This window comes from Heloderma suspectum, chromosome 10 (genome assembly GCF_057233095.1).
Source record: "Heloderma suspectum isolate Gila_16-S chromosome 10, 16-S_ref, whole genome shotgun sequence".
NCBI classification, from domain to species: Eukaryota; Metazoa; Chordata; class Lepidosauria; order Squamata; family Helodermatidae; genus Heloderma; species Heloderma suspectum.
In genome coordinates, this window is record NC_139467.1 from 32,022,814 (window position 1) to 32,040,981 (window position 18,168).

Here is an 18,168-nt window from a genome sequence, read left to right on the forward strand (position 1 = left end):
CACACATAATGTTCAACTACTCTCAAACATCAGATCTTCTGGCAATAAAGGGATGTCTCAAATCAACATCCATCTTTGAGAATGGGCACATTTTCGGCTCACCTACAGTGAAAGGCCTTGCTCTGAGGAGCACCAATCTGGTTCTGAAGAATCGAACGAAGCGGCCTGAGCAACAATATGTGAGAACACAGTTGAACATATTGAGTATGTTAATGGACACCACAATCTGGATCTGATAGAAGCATCGTGCATGTTCAAGCGGGGTGGGGTGGGTGTTTCAGTGTTTGCTTTTTAAATTTTGGATTCGTAGAGATGAGAGGTGACAAAAGAACAGGCCAACGGACAGAAAATTGCAATACAACCAGTCCATGAAGACACACATCAAGGAGCAGACAAGAGGTTCTGTGGCAGAAGCAAGAGGCTGAGGACATGGTGAGGGGGTTGACAAAATGTGGGTGGAGCAGGAGAGCCCAATATTATCTAGATGTAGCTGTACACAGATGATTGTCTTTGCTCAGCCTTCAAGCGGTTAGTTGTGCTACTCTACGAGAGAAACAGAACTGCCTCTTAATGGAGTAAATTTTGATTTGTAGAAGAGAAGCAGAGGTGTGAGCACAATTCTCAAGCAACCTGACCACTGAAGTCTCTCTGAAGTGCCGCCATCTAGCAGGCTAGGACACTGGCCCTTTTAAATGAGCTGTCAAAAACTCTCTCTTCTCTTCAGACAAGCCTTTTGTATCCAAGACGTTGTTTCCATGCCAGCTCTTATATTGTTACTGCTCTAATTTTATGGCTACTTTATTTTCTTTAATGGCAACCTGATTTCAGAGCAAATGTTGAAGAACAAGCTAGGCATCTGCAAAATAAGTAGTCACAAGCCTTGCATTCATATCAGCTAATGTAGAAAACGTCACACCACAGAACAGTGTTATTTGCCTTGAAGGAAATGGCAGAAGACGGGGCCAAGTTGCATTCTGGTCAGGGTCAGATGCCTCGAGTTAACTTTGCTGTTGAGCAAGTTCTCAGCCAGAAACATTGGTCATCCATTTTGATAACACTCTGCTTGGGTTCCTAAGATGCCTAAGTTGAACCAGTATGACATTAACTACCAACCAGTAGCTGAGCGATTCTGTCACTGGGGATGGGGACACAGGCGCATATGCCAAATTTTCCTTAAACTGCTCCTCTCTCATTACAGGAAGTTATTGCAGAAGAAAAGACAGCAACAGCTTCAAGGAAAACCACTCTCAAGGAATTATTTCAGAAGAAAACTTCATATTTAAAGGGAAGGCCCATTTGATCCAACATATGAAAGGATCACTCTCCCCAGGAATTCTGTAGTTTCAATTGACTTTCTAGAGTTGTTGGGTGGTGGGGATCTTTCATTAGGAAGTCTTCTTCCTCTAGGCAATGGCGCAGTTGTCTGGACATTAAGTCCAGACAAAGAAAATGTAGGCACACATGGTTTGCATAATGTGCGCTAAGTTTTCACATCGCTCTCTTTCCATTGCCTCCCCAACCTCTAGCACATGGAACTGCAGAGTCTTCAAGAAAGTTTACGAGATGCCAGGTAATCAAAGTGTGAGGATTACAGTTTTGAGTTTGAAGCGATCATGCTTATCTGCAATTGAGCTGAAAATCAATCCGATCTAGCCTAGTACAAATCAATGGAGCTACCATGCTTAGCTTTGCCAGTATCTTGCTATGAGAAAGTCTGAAGGACAGAGGGATCTTTGAAGTGGCATTCTCACAGAGACACTAGCAGGCTCCTTTTTCAGCACAACGACAGTGTTACCGTAGTTGTTCTACATGTGGATTTAGAGAAAGTGCAAAGCTTTCTTAAACTCTACTATTCCTCTACTTTGTTGCTACCAAACGTACACATTGGTAATGGGGGGGGGGGGGGGGAGAAGAGATGAATCCTGCAAGGCTGAGACCCCAGAATTGTTATTTCCTGATTGCTGACCTATGTGATACAATTAACCACTTCGGTTTAGATCCCATGTCTGGTTGCCAAGATCAAGAGTCAAATATTGTCCCAAGTTCCTTCCTGGAGGACTGACCTAGATCTCTATGTTCTCCATGTGTTATATTCATTTTTTGGGAAGGCATGAGTTCACTGCCATGGAGTTTCCTTTTTGAAAAGAAAGGCAGGGACAGAAATACTAAATGTGGAGGTTTGTGGCATGGGCTCCGCACTTCAGATTAAATGCATTTACAATCAGTATGACCCAGTTCTAGAAGTCTACTCCCATACTACAGCAAGGAACAGATGGTCCTCTACACCTCTCAGATGGAAAAATTAGTATCACTGAATGGCTTACTTCCATTAGGCAGTATTTGTTAAAACGTCACACTCACAGTTGACACTGAAAAGAATCATCCAGGTTTCTCTACCAACATTCTTGGTAAGGCAAGGCAAGCCAAGCCTGTCATCCATGCAAAGGAATTAAACAATTCCAGCTGCTAACCTTACAGGTAGATTGCTACTGCAAAACACCGAAGAAGCCAGATTAAGAGCCAAATGCTAGGCAGAAGCTAGATAAATCTGAAATCACTGTACTTCCCTTATAATAAAAATTAACATTTGAGTGTTAGAACAATCCTTGGGGAAAAGAAATCTCTATTAGTGAAATGGAGTCAGGATGGGTGAGTTTGTCAGCCAGACTGCAACATTTCAGCTCCACTCATGCCGCACTGAGGTGCCATCATAACACGCAACATGGATGGGATATTCCGCATAGAACAGGGACACATCTCCTTGGGTTGATGCAGGTATACTTTTATAATGAGAGGTGAATAGGCCACAGAACTGTATGCTCCCTACCCTCTCTGGAGCCACTTCCCTCCGCCTGCCTTAAACACAGTTAAGTGTCAGGATTCCCAATTATCTAGGATTTGAAACCATGTCTGCACCAGCCCTTTCGATACTCCTGCCTACGTTGTATGAAACAACATCATCACATCTTTCTACTAAATCAGGCAAAGCCAACAAGGAACACAATGGAAATTTGTTCATCATTTAAAAAGAAAAGGATGCACACAGCTCCTAGTTGTTCACAGCACTTAACTCCAGCAAAGCAGTTTGCCCATTTATACTGTTACTGCACACTCTACTATAAAGATCTTATGGAAGAAGACTTTGCCGACTCCTAGAGCTGGAAAGTAATTTTTGTGCATCTTTGAAAGCTGATGCTGGTCAGTAAACTGGTGTGTGGTTGGCTCTTCTACACACAGGAGACCTACACCAAATGCATAAGATGTTCATGGCTGTACACACCTCAAGATGTCCATAGGGAATGTCCACTGGTGTAACAGAAATCAAATCAGAGGTAGAATCAAGTGCTTTGGAGTGAAAAGCGCTATATATCCATATAGCTCCACATGCCCTGAGGCCATGATTTACTGGAGGTAAATCCCAGGCAAGAGGTATAATATACAGTAAGTAATGAGAGATTATTAAGCAGACACAGTCCAAGTGTGTTCCAGGCACGGTGCAAACTAATTTTAAAGAAGCCTATAATTGTTATTAGATATACTCTGAAGTTGCATAAACAAAGGGCTCATTTGGTAACACAAGGTTGGTGGTGCTGCTGTTGAAAAGTATCATCTCATGAAAAGCAACAGTGTGTGGGATAAAATCATTAACAAGAAAAGGGTTCACTCTTTCCACATAACCCAATTATATAAGATACAACAAAACTCCCAGTTCTTTAAAAATGGGTACACATGTCACTTTGTCCAATTTTTGCAGCAGCTAAAGAAAACATTTTTTTTTTTTTTTTTACCTTTGACTTGGATTCAGCTTTTGGTGTTCCATCTGCCTTATTGTTCATTTTTGCTGCAGGTGTTAGTTTAACATCGCCAAGTCCCATCATCTCAGGACTTGCTGCCATCCCTAGAGAATCAAACACCAACATGAGAATGTTTTCTAGTGGGCCATCTCAAAATCAAAGCAACTTGGGGGAAGACTGGGTACAGTGTGCCTTACCTGCAGAGTTGTTGGCCATATTCCCACCCATTGAATACGGTGGGCCCTGGGGATTGAGCATGCCAGCCATGCTATTGATTCCTTGGCCATAGGGAGGCCCAGTTCCCATCATTCCTCCTTGGTTAATATGGGGGTAACCAGACGGCCTAAAAGCAACACAACTATATTACCAATATTGACTGTGTACAGTTACCAAGGCACATTTGGGTAGTGGAAGTTTTTCTGATTAAATTCCAAGCAAAAACAGGTAGGCTGGTAAGAATCCCTTTCTTTACATAGAAGGGGATTCTTCCTTTACACCGGCTACTGTTATGTCTGACCTGCTGTCCCACTGGATGGTTTAAAAAGAGGCTCAGATCTATCTGAGCTACTGCAAGGCAAACCTAGCTCTTTTTGATGGTTAAAAAACTCAACCTTCAGGTGTTCCATTAACATAGCCCTCTTTTCACAAGCTTCCCAATACTGCTTAAATATCTCACTGAGCATACATGCTCTAGCAGAGGGCTCCTCAAGAAAAAGACAAAAATGCATCCAAAGCAGCATTTATTTTATTGGCTCTTGCAAACAGCATTGGTCAGGGGAAAAATGGATCCCAACAGAGAGTGAGTTCAGATGACACGCTATGGATGCCATGTTGCATATCCAAGCCCCATTCAGGGGTTGTTGTGTCATGCAAACCTGGCGAGTGTGGGTTATGCAAGGGTTAAATAACCCTTGCAATAACTCACCGGATTTGCATGACATGACAACCCCGGAGCAGGAGGTTAATTTATTTAGTACATTTCTATATTGCCCAATAGCTGAAGCTCTCTGGGCAGTTAACAACAATTCCATATTCAAAATGGCAGCTCCATGCACCGCAGCCTCACCGCAGATTAAATAACCCATGGTGGGCTCTTGTGTTGCGCAAACAGCCCACAGTCTAACAAAAGACAGAAGACAGATAATCCAACAATTATTCTAACCTCTCACAAATACACATCCCCAAAAGATCTTTAAGTAGGAAACACTGAGCAGGTAGGAGTTACTAGGAGAGATTTAAATTTCTAACCCCTTTTGGGAGACAGTTATCGCACACACTCCAATGGATCAAGACACACCAGGCTAACACTTCTCCACCCTTATCTGCTTTGCTTAGCCAGTGCCAGCGCCTGAAACTATGAGACTCCTCTCTCCATTCTGTTTGGTGCACTAGAAGTGCTGAAGGATGCCAGCCCCTCCACCCCACCCCCAATCTGATGTATTTTTATATGCTTGGATCCTCAAGATCATCATGTACCTGCCTCTGTCCTTTTTCACACCCAAGATCAGAATGAACTCTACCAACTCAGCAACTTTGCCTTTTCTCTGTTTCAAACGGGGTAGCTAACAATGTTTTATCCTGGATTTAGGGAGATCTGATGACGACATACATCAAGAAACGTTGTTTTAAAATGGTTAAACTCTGGGGCAGCCTTCCTCAACCTGGTGCCCTCCAGATGTGGTGCGCTACACCTCCCAGTATCCCCCAGCCAGCCTTGCTGGCAGGGAATGTGTCTGTGTGCACGTGTGCTGGGTGTTGTAGTCCAACCCATCTGAAGGGCACCAGGCTGGGGAAGGCTGCTGTAGGGGGTTCCAATTCACAGAACTTCTAGAAATTGCATGCAACAGACCCCCACTGCTTACCTATTCTGGATTGAGTTGACAGCAGCATGCATAGCAGCAGCAGCAGCTTCTTGTGCTTTCCTGCCACCTGGTGGAGGACACATCCCAGTCCCTACTTGGGGAGGCATGTTTGCCATGTTGGGTCCATAGGGCCTATTTCCCATGGCAGCATGGCTCAATCCTCTCCCTGGAGGAAGCCCAGGATAGGGTGGTACACCAGTCTGACCATGGATCTGACTCCCTGCTCCCATTGGGTTCATGGTTCCTCCCATTCCTGGGCTGGGATAATTTGCATTGGGCATAGCATTGTAGTTTGGCTGCCTGGGATATCCACCTATAGAGACAAGGGGAGAGTGATCAGCAAGACTGAGTAATATTCTGGTAATTCATTTATTTTACAAGTTCAAACTATGAATTTGAAAAGGCACATGAAGAAGGAGAGTGCTGGTTTCCCAAAACAGAGTCAGAATGTACCAAAATCATGCTGAACCTTTCTGTGCAACGTTCCACTAGAGATCTCATGACTGAACTAATCAGAACCGCTGTCAAAAGACTGAGCCAGTGAAGATCTCCAACAATCCTGATTACTATAGTTAGTCAGTGAAACAAACTATATCGGCCTGGTTAAGGGGTACTGAGGGAGAAACAAAGGGCTATAAAGAGGCCCAAGGGGCAACATCGAGAACAATACTCCACACAACCTCCTTCTAGCACCCAGCATCGTAAAACAGCACCTCTTACAATCTTTTCTACTATTTTTTGTGCGGGTTTTTAAACTAAGCCTAGGACTCCAAATTTCAGATACAGTAATAGTGCAGCACACCACACTCCTGTGCATGCACCGGGTCATTGCTGACCCCTAGAGGGACACCGCTTGCGCTGGCGTTTTCATGGCAGACTGTAGCGGGGTGGTTTGCCGTTGCCTTCCCCAGTCGTGACTACCTTTCCCCCCAGCAAGCTGGGTACTCATTTTACCGACCTCGGAAGGATGGAAGGCTGAGTCGACCTGAGCCGGCTACCCGAGACCCGGCTTCTGCTGGGATCAAACTCAGGTCGTGGGGCGAGTTTCAGTTGCAATACTGCCGCCTACCACTCTGCACCACACGAGGCTCAATACACCACACTACACCACTGTATTTTAATCCAGCATATTGTTTAACCTCATCCTCTGCCAAGACAGTAAAGACAGCAAGACAGTTAACACACACTTTCATGTTCTTTATCCATACGTTTAATTGAGAGAGTGGTTTAGTGTTATAAGGACAAGCTGCAGCAAGCCTTGGGCTTATGTGCGCTCCTCCAGTGTGGCCACGAAGAGGAGATCGGAAGCTTCCACTTCCATTTTAATCACACCTTAGCATGTTGTCCAAACCCTAAACTGTGGTTAATCTTAACTCTGGTTCTTAACCCATGGTTTGAAGTTGGCTTGTTTCAAAAACCATAGTTAAGCTTAACCACAGTTCTTCACACTGGAACATGACAAGCTGCAGTTAATAAAAACTAGAAGCAAAAGACTTCTGAACTCCAGAAGGAGGAGGCTCAGGGGAAGGAGGGATGTAGCCTGAGACTCACTACAGCTAGTCCCTGTAACAGTAAACCATCGTTTTGTTTATGTGTGAACCAGCTCATCATATAAGCATCTATTTTTCATCGAACAATAGATGTCAAGACATGCTCATGTCTTCTACGTTTTATTAGTAACAGAAGCATAATATCCTCACCTTGAGGCCCATATTGACCCCCCTGAGGTCCATAATTGCCCATGGAATTTTGTTGGTAAGGTCCCATCCCAGCATGCATCTGTCCTCCAGAAGACTGACGTGGAGATAAGGCAGAGCCAGGCTGAGGGGAATTATATTGTGGCATCTGTGGATTTCTCTGTATGTAACCTACTGAAATAATACATATAAAGTGATATCGTTACAAAAGTAGATTATGCAGAATGGAAATGCTTATTAAAAAAATGCCCCTAAAAACTCTGGAAACCTTAAATTCCACACATACGACATTCTTTGTAAAACTTTTATAGTAGTAACTTTAAAAATTCAATGACAATTACAAGTTCCCACATGGTAATTTCTTAATCTTACGAGATTCCTGGCATGGCAGACCTGTATTTCCTAGCTGTCACTACAAGTTATCTGCGACGACTGCTGTACCCACTGGAGATGGTGATGATGAGGTGAGCAAGAGAGTCACATGCACATGGTACTAGATAGCTTGTTCTCAAGAACTCTGCCCTACTTCAGAGACGAAACAGAACTCTTGCTTCCTTCTTGTTCTTTAAGGAATTATTTGAAATTCAGAGTTCAATATAAATATATCCCTGGAAGCATTTCACTTATTTTGTCCACACACAAAAAATACTAAGATCCGATGAACACCCAAAGGGCAAGCAACAGCCATCTGAACCAAGCGTTCATGCCCACACTGCAGTATTCTCAGTGATTGCTAAAGTTAAGAAGTAACTTTTGGGTCTGCTGCCAGGCTGCAAGCAATTGCCTTGGTGTAGTACAGGAAAACAAATATTTTGGGGGGCGGGAGAGATGCAGTCCATATCCAGCATAATGTGAAGATAGCAGCTGCCCCAAAGTAAATTTCATTTTGTCACAGAAGTGACAAATGCACAATGATGCGTTTTGAGCTTAATATTCAGCATTGAAGTCTGGACCAATTCCCTACTCTGTCTCCTAAAATTGCTATAATGCTTTATATGGAAGAGAATTATTTCAAAGCTGGGCATGGGCTTCCGGACTGGTACTTCAATCACAGTGCTTTATTATTTTTAATATGTAAAAAGCCATGAGAAATGGCATTAACTGTAATCGCACACACACCTCTTTCTGGGGCTATAGTTGACTGATTCATGGATGGATGCAAGATGCTGTCTGACTGGCCACTAGGTGGTCGAGGTGGCATCTGGTTGCCTGCGCCACAAAGAGAAAATGAATTATCTGTAAGTACATTTCCACGTAATGAAGAATCCCATGTCTCCCCACCCACGACTGAAAGACAGAAACCTACAGCAGTACATTATAAAGGGAGAACACTGATTTAAGGCCTGCTTATCCCTAAAGCTGATAAAGCAGTTAACATTTTCTTATTTCACTTACTTATATAGCATTATTATTTTTATTTACAAACAGTGGAGCAGTAACTACCCCAAACCCACCTAGCAAATGACTGAGATGGGCTCTGAATCGAAATCCCTTGTCCTTTTTTAGTTGTAATTTATTTATTACATTTATATCCCAACTTTCCTCTTCCTTTATCCTCAACAAAACCCCTGTGATACAGGTTTGGCCAAGGAACAGTGACTGGCCCAAGGTCACCCAGCAAGCTGTGTTGCCAGGTGGAGATCTGAACCTGAGTCTCCCCACTTGTAGGCTGACATTCTAATCACTACACCCCACTGACTTCATACTATCCTGTGGACTTCATTGGCTTCCTGAACTAAGTGGTCGGTTTTAACACAGAAGTGGCACGCATGTCACCAAAAAATGTCTAACCTGGAACTGCAGCAGGAGACAGTGGGCCAGAACGTGACTGAGCAACACTAGCAGGAGATCCAACTGGAGATGGAGAAGGTCCTCTGATGCCTGGCAAGTGAGGAGAGGTATGCGGAGAGAAAGGAGACTGAGCTGGATTACTCTGCTCTCCTTGACTGCTGGAAATCCCTGATGTGCTTACGCCAGGACTCAGTGCTCCTTCTGTACCCATGGGTAGGTCATCTATTGAACCAGAGAGATCCTACAGAGAGACACAGAAACACAGGCAAGCACATCACAATATGACTACTACCATACACCAGGTTATTTACTAAAGAATTTATGGGATTCCCCACTAGACAGAGACCTATGTTGCTGTCAACTAGGAAGGCTACAACACAGTTCTAGGTGAAAATCACAAATAGATTTTTTCCCCTGGCTACCGTTCCATTGAACTCCAGATATCCCCAAATGCCATCTTTGAAATACTTCACAAGTATCCAGACAGCCAGCAAGAGATATGGCACCAACAATACTTTTTTTCCTAGTTGCCAACCTTTGTTAATAGCAAATAAAAAATGAAATAAATCTTTTAAATTAGCTGTTCCCACAGTGACTTATACAAGACCAAGTTGGTCTGGAAATAGGCTGATCATAATTAGGAGTTATGAATTTTTAAAAATCTGATTAACCTCAACCTAACCCTGTAATTAAGAGCAGATAAATTGTTTAAGATAGGGGATTTCTTGCATCTGAGTTTCCTTAAGGTTTACATCTCCCCTTCTTTACCAAGATTTACTCTACACCAGACAACAAACTGATCCAATTTTTTAGCCTACATCTTTGCGTATTTGGTCGAACACCAGAGGATGCAGAGAGGATGCCAAAGTCCATCATATTCAACTTCACAATGAAAGAGGCCTAACAACATCCTAAAAGAGAGCACTGCCCGATCCTCAACTAACAGATACTGAGGGTCTCACCCTTCATACATCTGTCCAGCTTCAACTTACAACCATTACAGCACCACTTAGCAACAAGTATGTCATATGAAGAAAGTGGTCCCTGCTGACTTTCAATCTTCTACTATTCATTTTCATCAGATGCCCCCAAGTTCTTGTACTAAATTCCTTACTTGTGCTCCCCTCTATCACACAACACCACAATTGCTCTGTTAGATGAAGATCCATGTTTCCAGTCTCCTCTTCATCCTGTACAAAGCATTCTACAAAGCAAGCCATGACAATTCCATTTGCTTTTCAGTTCTCTATAAAACATCCCTGTTGTGATGGGTTGACCAGAATGACACAAAATGTTTTGTACGATCAACTGTGGACTTACATAACAGTTTTATTTTCAGTATTCTTTTGTTATCTTTCTCCTTGGGACCAGAGTATTTTGACTGCAGGACCTTCATGATGCGCTTTGAATCCTGAACCCCTTTTGATTGAACACACAATCGAATGAGCTTACAGTCAACCCCAGCTGCCTTGCTGAAACACTGTGATAACTAAAGAGCTGATAGGTTGGAAAGACTCATTGATAACATGGTTATGGAGGCACATTCTTGAGATGTTATGTAGAGCTAGATAATGTAAATGTTATGTAAAACTCCTTCCGGGTGGGGTGGGGAGTGGGGGAGAGGAACAGGTGGCAGAGGATAGGCTGGGCCGGTCCACTTACCTGCTGCATGTTGCCCTCACCACCCCAAAGTAATGATTTTTTTTCCTGGGGGGAGGGAGTTGGACTGACAGAGAGAGCTGGAGGTGGGCAGATTTAGAAAGGGGGGCTGGGCTGTTTGAGTCTCCCAAGCTGAATACTAAAAAAAAAAACACACCCCAACTTCTGAGTGGTCCAGTGGATTTTAAAGATGAGAAACTGGATGCCTGTCTATCTCTACTAAAGAAAGTACATACTCTGAAACTATGGAGGAAGCAATCCAGCGATGTCCATAATTCCGAAACCACAAAAGCAACTTTTTTCACAAGCTGAGTAATAAGAATGCTGATCTAGCTAACAAAATTGCACACACTCTCCACTATCCACCTGTCAGATGACAAGAGCAGTCCATTCTCAGATACATGAGGGCTCTACTATAAGGCAGAATGTCAGAGAAATGGTAACAAGTGATGGTCCTACAAGATACCCAACCTTCATTTAATTAGAAAGGGGGACGACGACAGAAGCATGATTGAAAATCAAGTGACCAAGTAACTAGTTTGTGTATCTAATAGGCATGTGATGAAGAGAAGTGCATCACAACAAAGCAATACTCTACTTTCCACTGCAGTCCATTAAGGCAGCTTGGGTGCTACAACAGAATATTTGTTAGACCCATTTGCGTGCAGTCCACTTCCGGTGAGACTATGAATGATAGGTTTTCCCAAGAAAAGCACTTGCAATGAAAGATGGGCTTGTGTACAAAATTCCTATAAACAGAACTTTTATGAGATCCTATGATTTCTCTACTGATGAGCACATGTATGATACAAAAACAATGTTCTCAGTCTAAACTGAGAAAGATAGGCTTGAAGGCAACACCCATCATACCTCCAAGTGCTCAACATCACCAGCATCCCAAATATTAGCCTGAACACAACTGCTTTTCATTTTGTACATTATTTCTTAATGGTAGAAGCGTCTCATGGCAATTTCATACTACATAGGAATTACCTTTCTTCTGGCCTGCCGATTAAAACTGAGCTACTTCTTGTTATCCTAATCCAAAGCCCTTCAGTTTGTTCCCCCTTTTGTGGTGGAACTCCATTTTAAAACGGGCATATTAGAGAGCCATCCTATGGCTCCTAGACAGTGTTGGGGGGGGGGGGCATAGGATAGTTCAGATTCCTGGATCCGAGGTTGGAGAGAGCACTCCAACCTCAGACCCAGGAGTCTGAGCTCCCCCCTCCCCCTTGCAGCTGGTACAAAAACAACCTCGGAGAGGAGGGAAAGGGGGCGGTTCTGGGGGGGGCACGGAGGATACGAGTTATCCCCAGCCTTACCCAACCTCCTTCCCTTCTGCTCTGCAGAGCCCTAGTTAGATAGGCAAAAATGCAGGGCCGGAGAAGTGCAGAGGTGACGATCGCCTCTGCACTTCTGCTTTGCACAGGATGCCCATCTGCCCTTAATGTCTGTCAGGACTCGACTCCATAGTTTGCCATGAACTGGTTATCCAATACTAGAGTAGGATTCAACCTTGTGCCACCACTTAAGTCTGGCCAAAGGAGGAAGAGCAGGGAGAACAGCCACACCAGGCTCCTTACACTGATGGGGGAGTTTCACCTAACCCCTCTAAATGGTTACTGAACCAAGTATCTGGGACATACTTGCTCTCTCTGGCTACACCTTTGACTCACCTCAACTTCACAAGAGCAGAATTTGAAAAATATTACCCTACTTGTGTGGGATCTGCTTTCCATGAGTGGCTCTCATGTGGCTGGGGTAACATTTAAGTGAATCAATCCTGTGGATGGGGGCTGACTGCATGTTTCCCAAAGAATCAGCACCTGCCACAAGCATCCCAGCAGCATGCCAATTCCGTGGTGAAGATCTGTGTGATCGGCCCGCACCCACATGATGGGGTCATTAAAATGTTGCCCTAGTTGTGTAGGAGGCACTGGTGGAAAAGTGCCTCTCATATAGCCATGGTACTGGTTAAAAGGACTCCGTCATACTGCATACTGTGGTAGAATATCAGAATAGAACCAAGCAGCACAAAAGCCTGTTGAACTGAACGGGGGCTTGCATACATGAGATCATAAGTATTGCCTTGCTGGATCTGACTACACAAATCCATCGTTCTGTTTCTATCAATAACTAGTCAAAATGCCCCTGGGAAGCTTGTGAGTGGAGCATGAAGGCAAGAGCCATTGCGTTAGCCCCCAGCATCTAGCAATGAGTAACATACAGCCTCTGAAAATTTATATTCCATGTAACTATCATGCTCTCCCATGCTGTATACTCACAGGTATTGTTAAAAGTAGAGCCACAATGCACAATACATACAGACACAAACTCAGAGTATATATTTGTGACCCCGGAACTCTGAAACTGAAGCTCGCAAATATCTTTTAGAATCCTTGAATCACTCTCTTCACACTTTAAATTCCACTAAAGATGGGGGTGGTGGGAGTTGTAGTCCAACACATTTGGAGGGCACCCAGTTGGCGAAGACTAAGATAGGAATAACCATAAATGCTTAACTGGATGTGAAAGAGCTGTGCAGAAAAAGTGACCTGGCTTGCATTTTACACACTTATGGAAATTATCAGATGGCCCCCAGGTGATGCTGGGGGATTTCTGCTTGACCCCATGGCATTTAAGTTTTTGGATCCCACAGAGTTTCATCTCATTCCCCATGCTATTTAACATCTACATGAAACCGCTGAGTGAGGACATCCAGAGATTTAGAGTGCAGTGCCATTGGTATACCGATAACATGCAGTCCTATCTTTTTCATCAGTACCACGTGAGGCAGTAGAAGTGCTTAATCAGTACCTGGCCATGCTAATGGACTGAGTGAAAAGGAAACTCAATCCAGACGAGATAGAGTTGGTTCATCTGTCCAGGTGAGTGGGGTTCAACCTGTTTTGGGAGGGGTTGCACTCCCCCTAAGGCAGGGACAGGCAATGTGGCACTTGTGGGCACCAGTGCACCTCCAGACACCTTTCTTAGCACCTGCCACAGTGCCCCACCCACCCCACTTTTTAGGGTTTTTTTTTTAAAGCGGCAAGCGTTTCTTACTGGCAACTGGGATCGCTTCAAAGCAAGGGGAGGGCCTCTAGCTGCTCCCATCTTCTTTTCCCATGAGTGCCTCTGGGCAACACGGGGCTCAGAGACATGCTTAGGAAATGAAGATGGCAGGTGGCTGCAATGCTTTCATCTGCAGTGTGTCCATTTTGTGGTAACGCCCAGGTTAGTTCCTCAAACTGTCAAATGCACCCACAGGCCCAAAATGTTTGCCTACCCAGGCCATCAAGTTTGTACCTTAGGGGTACTTATAGATCCATCTTTGTCATTAGAGGTACAAGTGCCTTCTGTGGCATGGAGCATCTTTTAGCAGCTTGGGCTCATACACCAGTGTAGTCCCTACCTGGATAGTGACTGGCTTCTGCGATCCATGCCCTGGTAACCTCCCATTTAGACTACAGCAATGCATTGTTTGTGGAGTTGCCCTTGAAGACAGTTTGGAAACTTCAGTTAGTACAAAATACGGCAGCTAGTGTACTGACTGGAACTGGGCAATATGATCACATCATGCCAGTATTGTATCATCTTCACTGACTCCAGCTCATTTCTGGGCCGGTTTCAAAGTGTTGGTGTTAAACTACAAGACCCTTCACAGATTGGAGTCACAGTATCTGAAGGCGCATCTCTTCCTGTATATTCCTACCCAAGCTCCGAGATCATCATCAGAACCTACTTCATGCTGAGGTATGGCGGGTGGCTATTTGGGGGCGGCCTTTTTCAGTTACAGTTCCCAGTTATGGAATACATCCCCTTTCCCAGAGAGGTCTGCCTGGCACCTATTTTGTTATCTTTTCAGCATCAGGTGAAGAGCTTTTTATTCACTCAGGCCTTTCAATCCTCTGTATTTCTGCTGTTTTGCTTTTAAGTAGTTTTATCTTTGATATTTATAGTTATTCTAATCTCTGATTTCGCCTCTGCTGCTTTTAATTGATTGCTTTATGAAGCTGTTACTGTTTTTATGTGGATTTTGAAAGTTATATGAGTTTTTATTGTACTTCGCTGTGAGAACTATAAGGTACATTTCTAAGGAAATGTATTCATGCTTACCTGAAATTTTACCTCTGCAAGTCATGGGAGAGGATTTTGCCAAGATCCAGTTCATTCAGGATGGAAAGTTGGACCATTTTGAGCACAATGGCATACTATAGAAAACATCCCAAAGCTTAGGCTACACAGTTCTTCTCTGAACTATGGGCCCAAGAGCTGCTTTCAGGAAATCAGAGCGTTTAAGCAATAACAACCCCTTCCAGCCATTAAGATGTATGGATGGCCCATTTTTGTTTGTCTCTTTTGGTGCTGTAATGTTTTTTTTTAAGTATTTCACACTTGAAAATCACTTTGAGATGTCAACACTGCTAGGTAGAAGAAAACAAAAAGGCCATAGAAAGAAAACAGACCTAGTTATTTATGCCAACCTGCCTTAATCTGATGCCCTCCTGATGTGTTGGATTATAACCCATTTTCCACAGTCACTGGGGCTGATGGGAATTGGAGCCCAACATATCTCAAGGGCACCAGATTGGGGAAGGCTGGTTTAGGCCTAGTGTGCAATAACAACTTCTGATATCATCAAACTGGGAACACTACACATGTCAGTGGTGAAATATTATTTTCCCTTGATGTTCCTTACCCTTGAGGTACAGAGCTACCCACAAGCCATTAGATGAAGCACAGGTTTTCCAACCTGGCCACTCACAACACAACCACTATTACTTTGCTTTGAGTAGTATCATTTCATCTACTGTCATGAGAGGAACACATGTGGCCTCTCTTCCTGGTATAATTATTATGAGTTGCACATAACAGGCCACTGAATATTCTGGGGGTGGCAACCAATTCTATAAAAACAACACCCTTTGCCAGAAAACCCAGACACTGTCAATAAAATAAATAAGCTAGAGATATGGAAAGGAGTATTTAATTTAAACCACAGGGGAAGATCCAATAACAAGTGGTGCCCAGTTAAATCTAGTGTTGCCACTTTGATTCTTTATTAAGAAATATTTTGAGATGCGCTAGAACTAGATAGAAGTATGGCAAGTTCTGAAACAGTAAAATGTTTGTTCTGGATCATCTCAGTTCTCCTCTCCTCCCAAAATACCTGAAATATCTGTAAGGGAGATTTGTGAAGCTTCCTTTTCAACGACAAGTTCTTGGCTAGCAAGACCAATAAAAAAGGAGGGGTGACAACACCAGCAAATCCTACCCAGATATATTCAAAAATGGTCTGTATAAGAGAACAGAAAGGGAGCTGAAGACATTCCCATTCATCCAAAATAAAAAGCCTTTTCACACATCGTCCTGGGCTCCCAAACGCATGCAGGTGAACCACTTGTACACACTGGCACCATAGGGCTCAAGCCAACTGTAACCATGCATGGGAAACCAATCAGGGGGTGGGGGGGTGCTTCCCTGGTGGAGTTACAGCAATCAGCTCAAACCATGTAGGTACCACCTCACACAAGTAGTTATCAGCATAGAATTGTGCCCATGTGGTTCAAGACTCCTGTAGTGACCATGTCACACATTAGCCAAAGGAGGTAAACTGTGGATAGTTAGGATCCAAAACTTTTTACTCCACCGATGCTGCTAACTAAGGAGAGAAGCATATGTTAAAACGTCGTTTCCTAAAGCTCATCTTTTAAAGTTGACATGGAATGTGATGCGCATGTGTGCCAATGAAATAATTCCCCATTTTAAAAGGTTTGACTTTTAAGTTATTAACATCTAGATTTACCTTTCCATTAGGTCAGGGGTACAGAACCTCCAGCCTCTGAGAGGCAAATCACAAGGTGTGTGCGCACACGCGCACACACACACACACACACACACACTTTTGCACTCCCAGTGTCTCAACAGTTTCAAATTCAAAAAATGTAGCACTTGTGGATTAAACTGGTGGGGCAGTTTAAGGATCTTTTTACAGAGCTACCCTGAATGACACAGTATCAATGCTAAGCAACGCTCTCTTCCCTCCTTCTTTGAATAAAGCCAACAAAGCAAGAGAAAACAGGAGGTGCAAATCAACAGCAGTAACTCTGCCAGCATGAAGGAAACGTCTTGGTCTGGATAATTTCCTCACGTGTTTCCAGTGTGTGTGTGTGTGTGTGTGTGTGTGTAATGCATTTTATTGCTCATCTGCCATGCAGATCAAAAATGTTGGAGGGATTCCAAGTATTTCACACAGAAATATCACACTCCAGGCTGGCTCAAACCCCAAAGCCTTCGTTTCTTCACTTGAAATACTGCCCAGTGTTATTTTGGGATGTGACCTGATAGCGGAAGCCCACAGGGACTCCGAAACTATAACTGTTCCAGCTGCGATTGGTTGCCCAATTCAACCTTATGCCAGCAGGAGTTTGTTCGTGCTGCTGGTGAATAGGGAATCAGCCGCTAACACCACCTTTTCACACCAAAACAAAACCATGCCTGAAATCAAACAGCCCCCCAAAAGGGAGGGCTAAGTAAGGCTGCCTTGAAGATGAAACTGGAATTCCCGATACAGCCAAATACAAGACAGCAAAATAGAAGGGTTTGGCGTGTGTGCATGTTGTGTGCGTGCTGTGTATATTTTAATGCAAGTACTAGAAACCCCACAGACTCCAGTATTATTAAGGCTGGATTAAAAGGTGTCATGTTTTGTTAGCCTGATTTTAAGGTTATTATTGGGGCCCAAGTTGCTCAAACAGCAGAAAGGATTGACCATAATATACTCAGTACTGTGACTGCTCTAATAGTAGAAATGAAAGACCATGATATACTCAAATGCCTTCAACATTGTAAGAGCGAAGTGTCTATGTCATAACAGGAGGGGCACATCACCTTTTAATTTTTATTTTTTTTACTGTATGCATCAAAAACCAACAAAAAGGTCTATACCATAATGTGCTACTATGGGATTCTGTAGCAATGGTGAAGCCTTTGGCAATGACTGACTAACTCACTCTATTGTCACAGAGCTGGAGCAGACATAAGGGTCTCTGGCTGCACTGCACAAATTCTAAAGAGTAACACAAACTTTGACAAGGAGGAATACAGACATGGGCTTTGAAAATAGGAGCAAGGGACCTAAAGCGAGGATTTGGGCTTGAAAGAGGGAGTGGTCCAAAGCAATGAGAAGAGAAGGCTGGAGGGGGGGAAATGTGATAAACGAAAACTGGCAGAGAGAATGGGCAGAAGGGATAGCTGCATACGGTCAGAAGCAGCAGATGTAAAGCATTCCAGATTGAAACAGCCAGCCTAATCTTTGGTGGCAAGACCCTGGCATAATTATATACAGGTAACTCACACACAGAA

The 18,168-nt window shown here is 43.6% G+C and overlaps 1 protein-coding gene across 2 annotated transcripts in view; it reads right to left on the reverse strand.

The window, feature by feature from the left end:
• ARID1A (AT-rich interaction domain 1A) overlaps positions 1-18,168 on the reverse strand; it is a 91,277-nt gene that overhangs the window by 17,334 nt on the left and 55,775 nt on the right. The window contains exons 5-10 of one of the 2 annotated variants that reach the window (XM_084815792.1): positions 9,145-9,385; positions 8,473-8,562; positions 7,357-7,524; positions 5,657-5,969; positions 3,992-4,137; positions 3,789-3,898 (exon numbers count right to left, since the gene is read on the reverse strand). In XM_084815792.1, the coding sequence (XP_084671918.1) occupies positions 3,789-3,898; positions 3,992-4,137; positions 5,657-5,969; positions 7,357-7,524; positions 8,473-8,562; positions 9,145-9,385 (1,068 nt within the window). Of the gene's footprint in view, positions 1-3,788; positions 3,899-3,991; positions 4,138-5,656; positions 5,970-7,356; positions 7,528-8,472; positions 8,563-9,144; positions 9,386-18,168 lie in introns of both variants that reach the window. The other variant, XM_084815791.1, reaches the window with a different exon arrangement.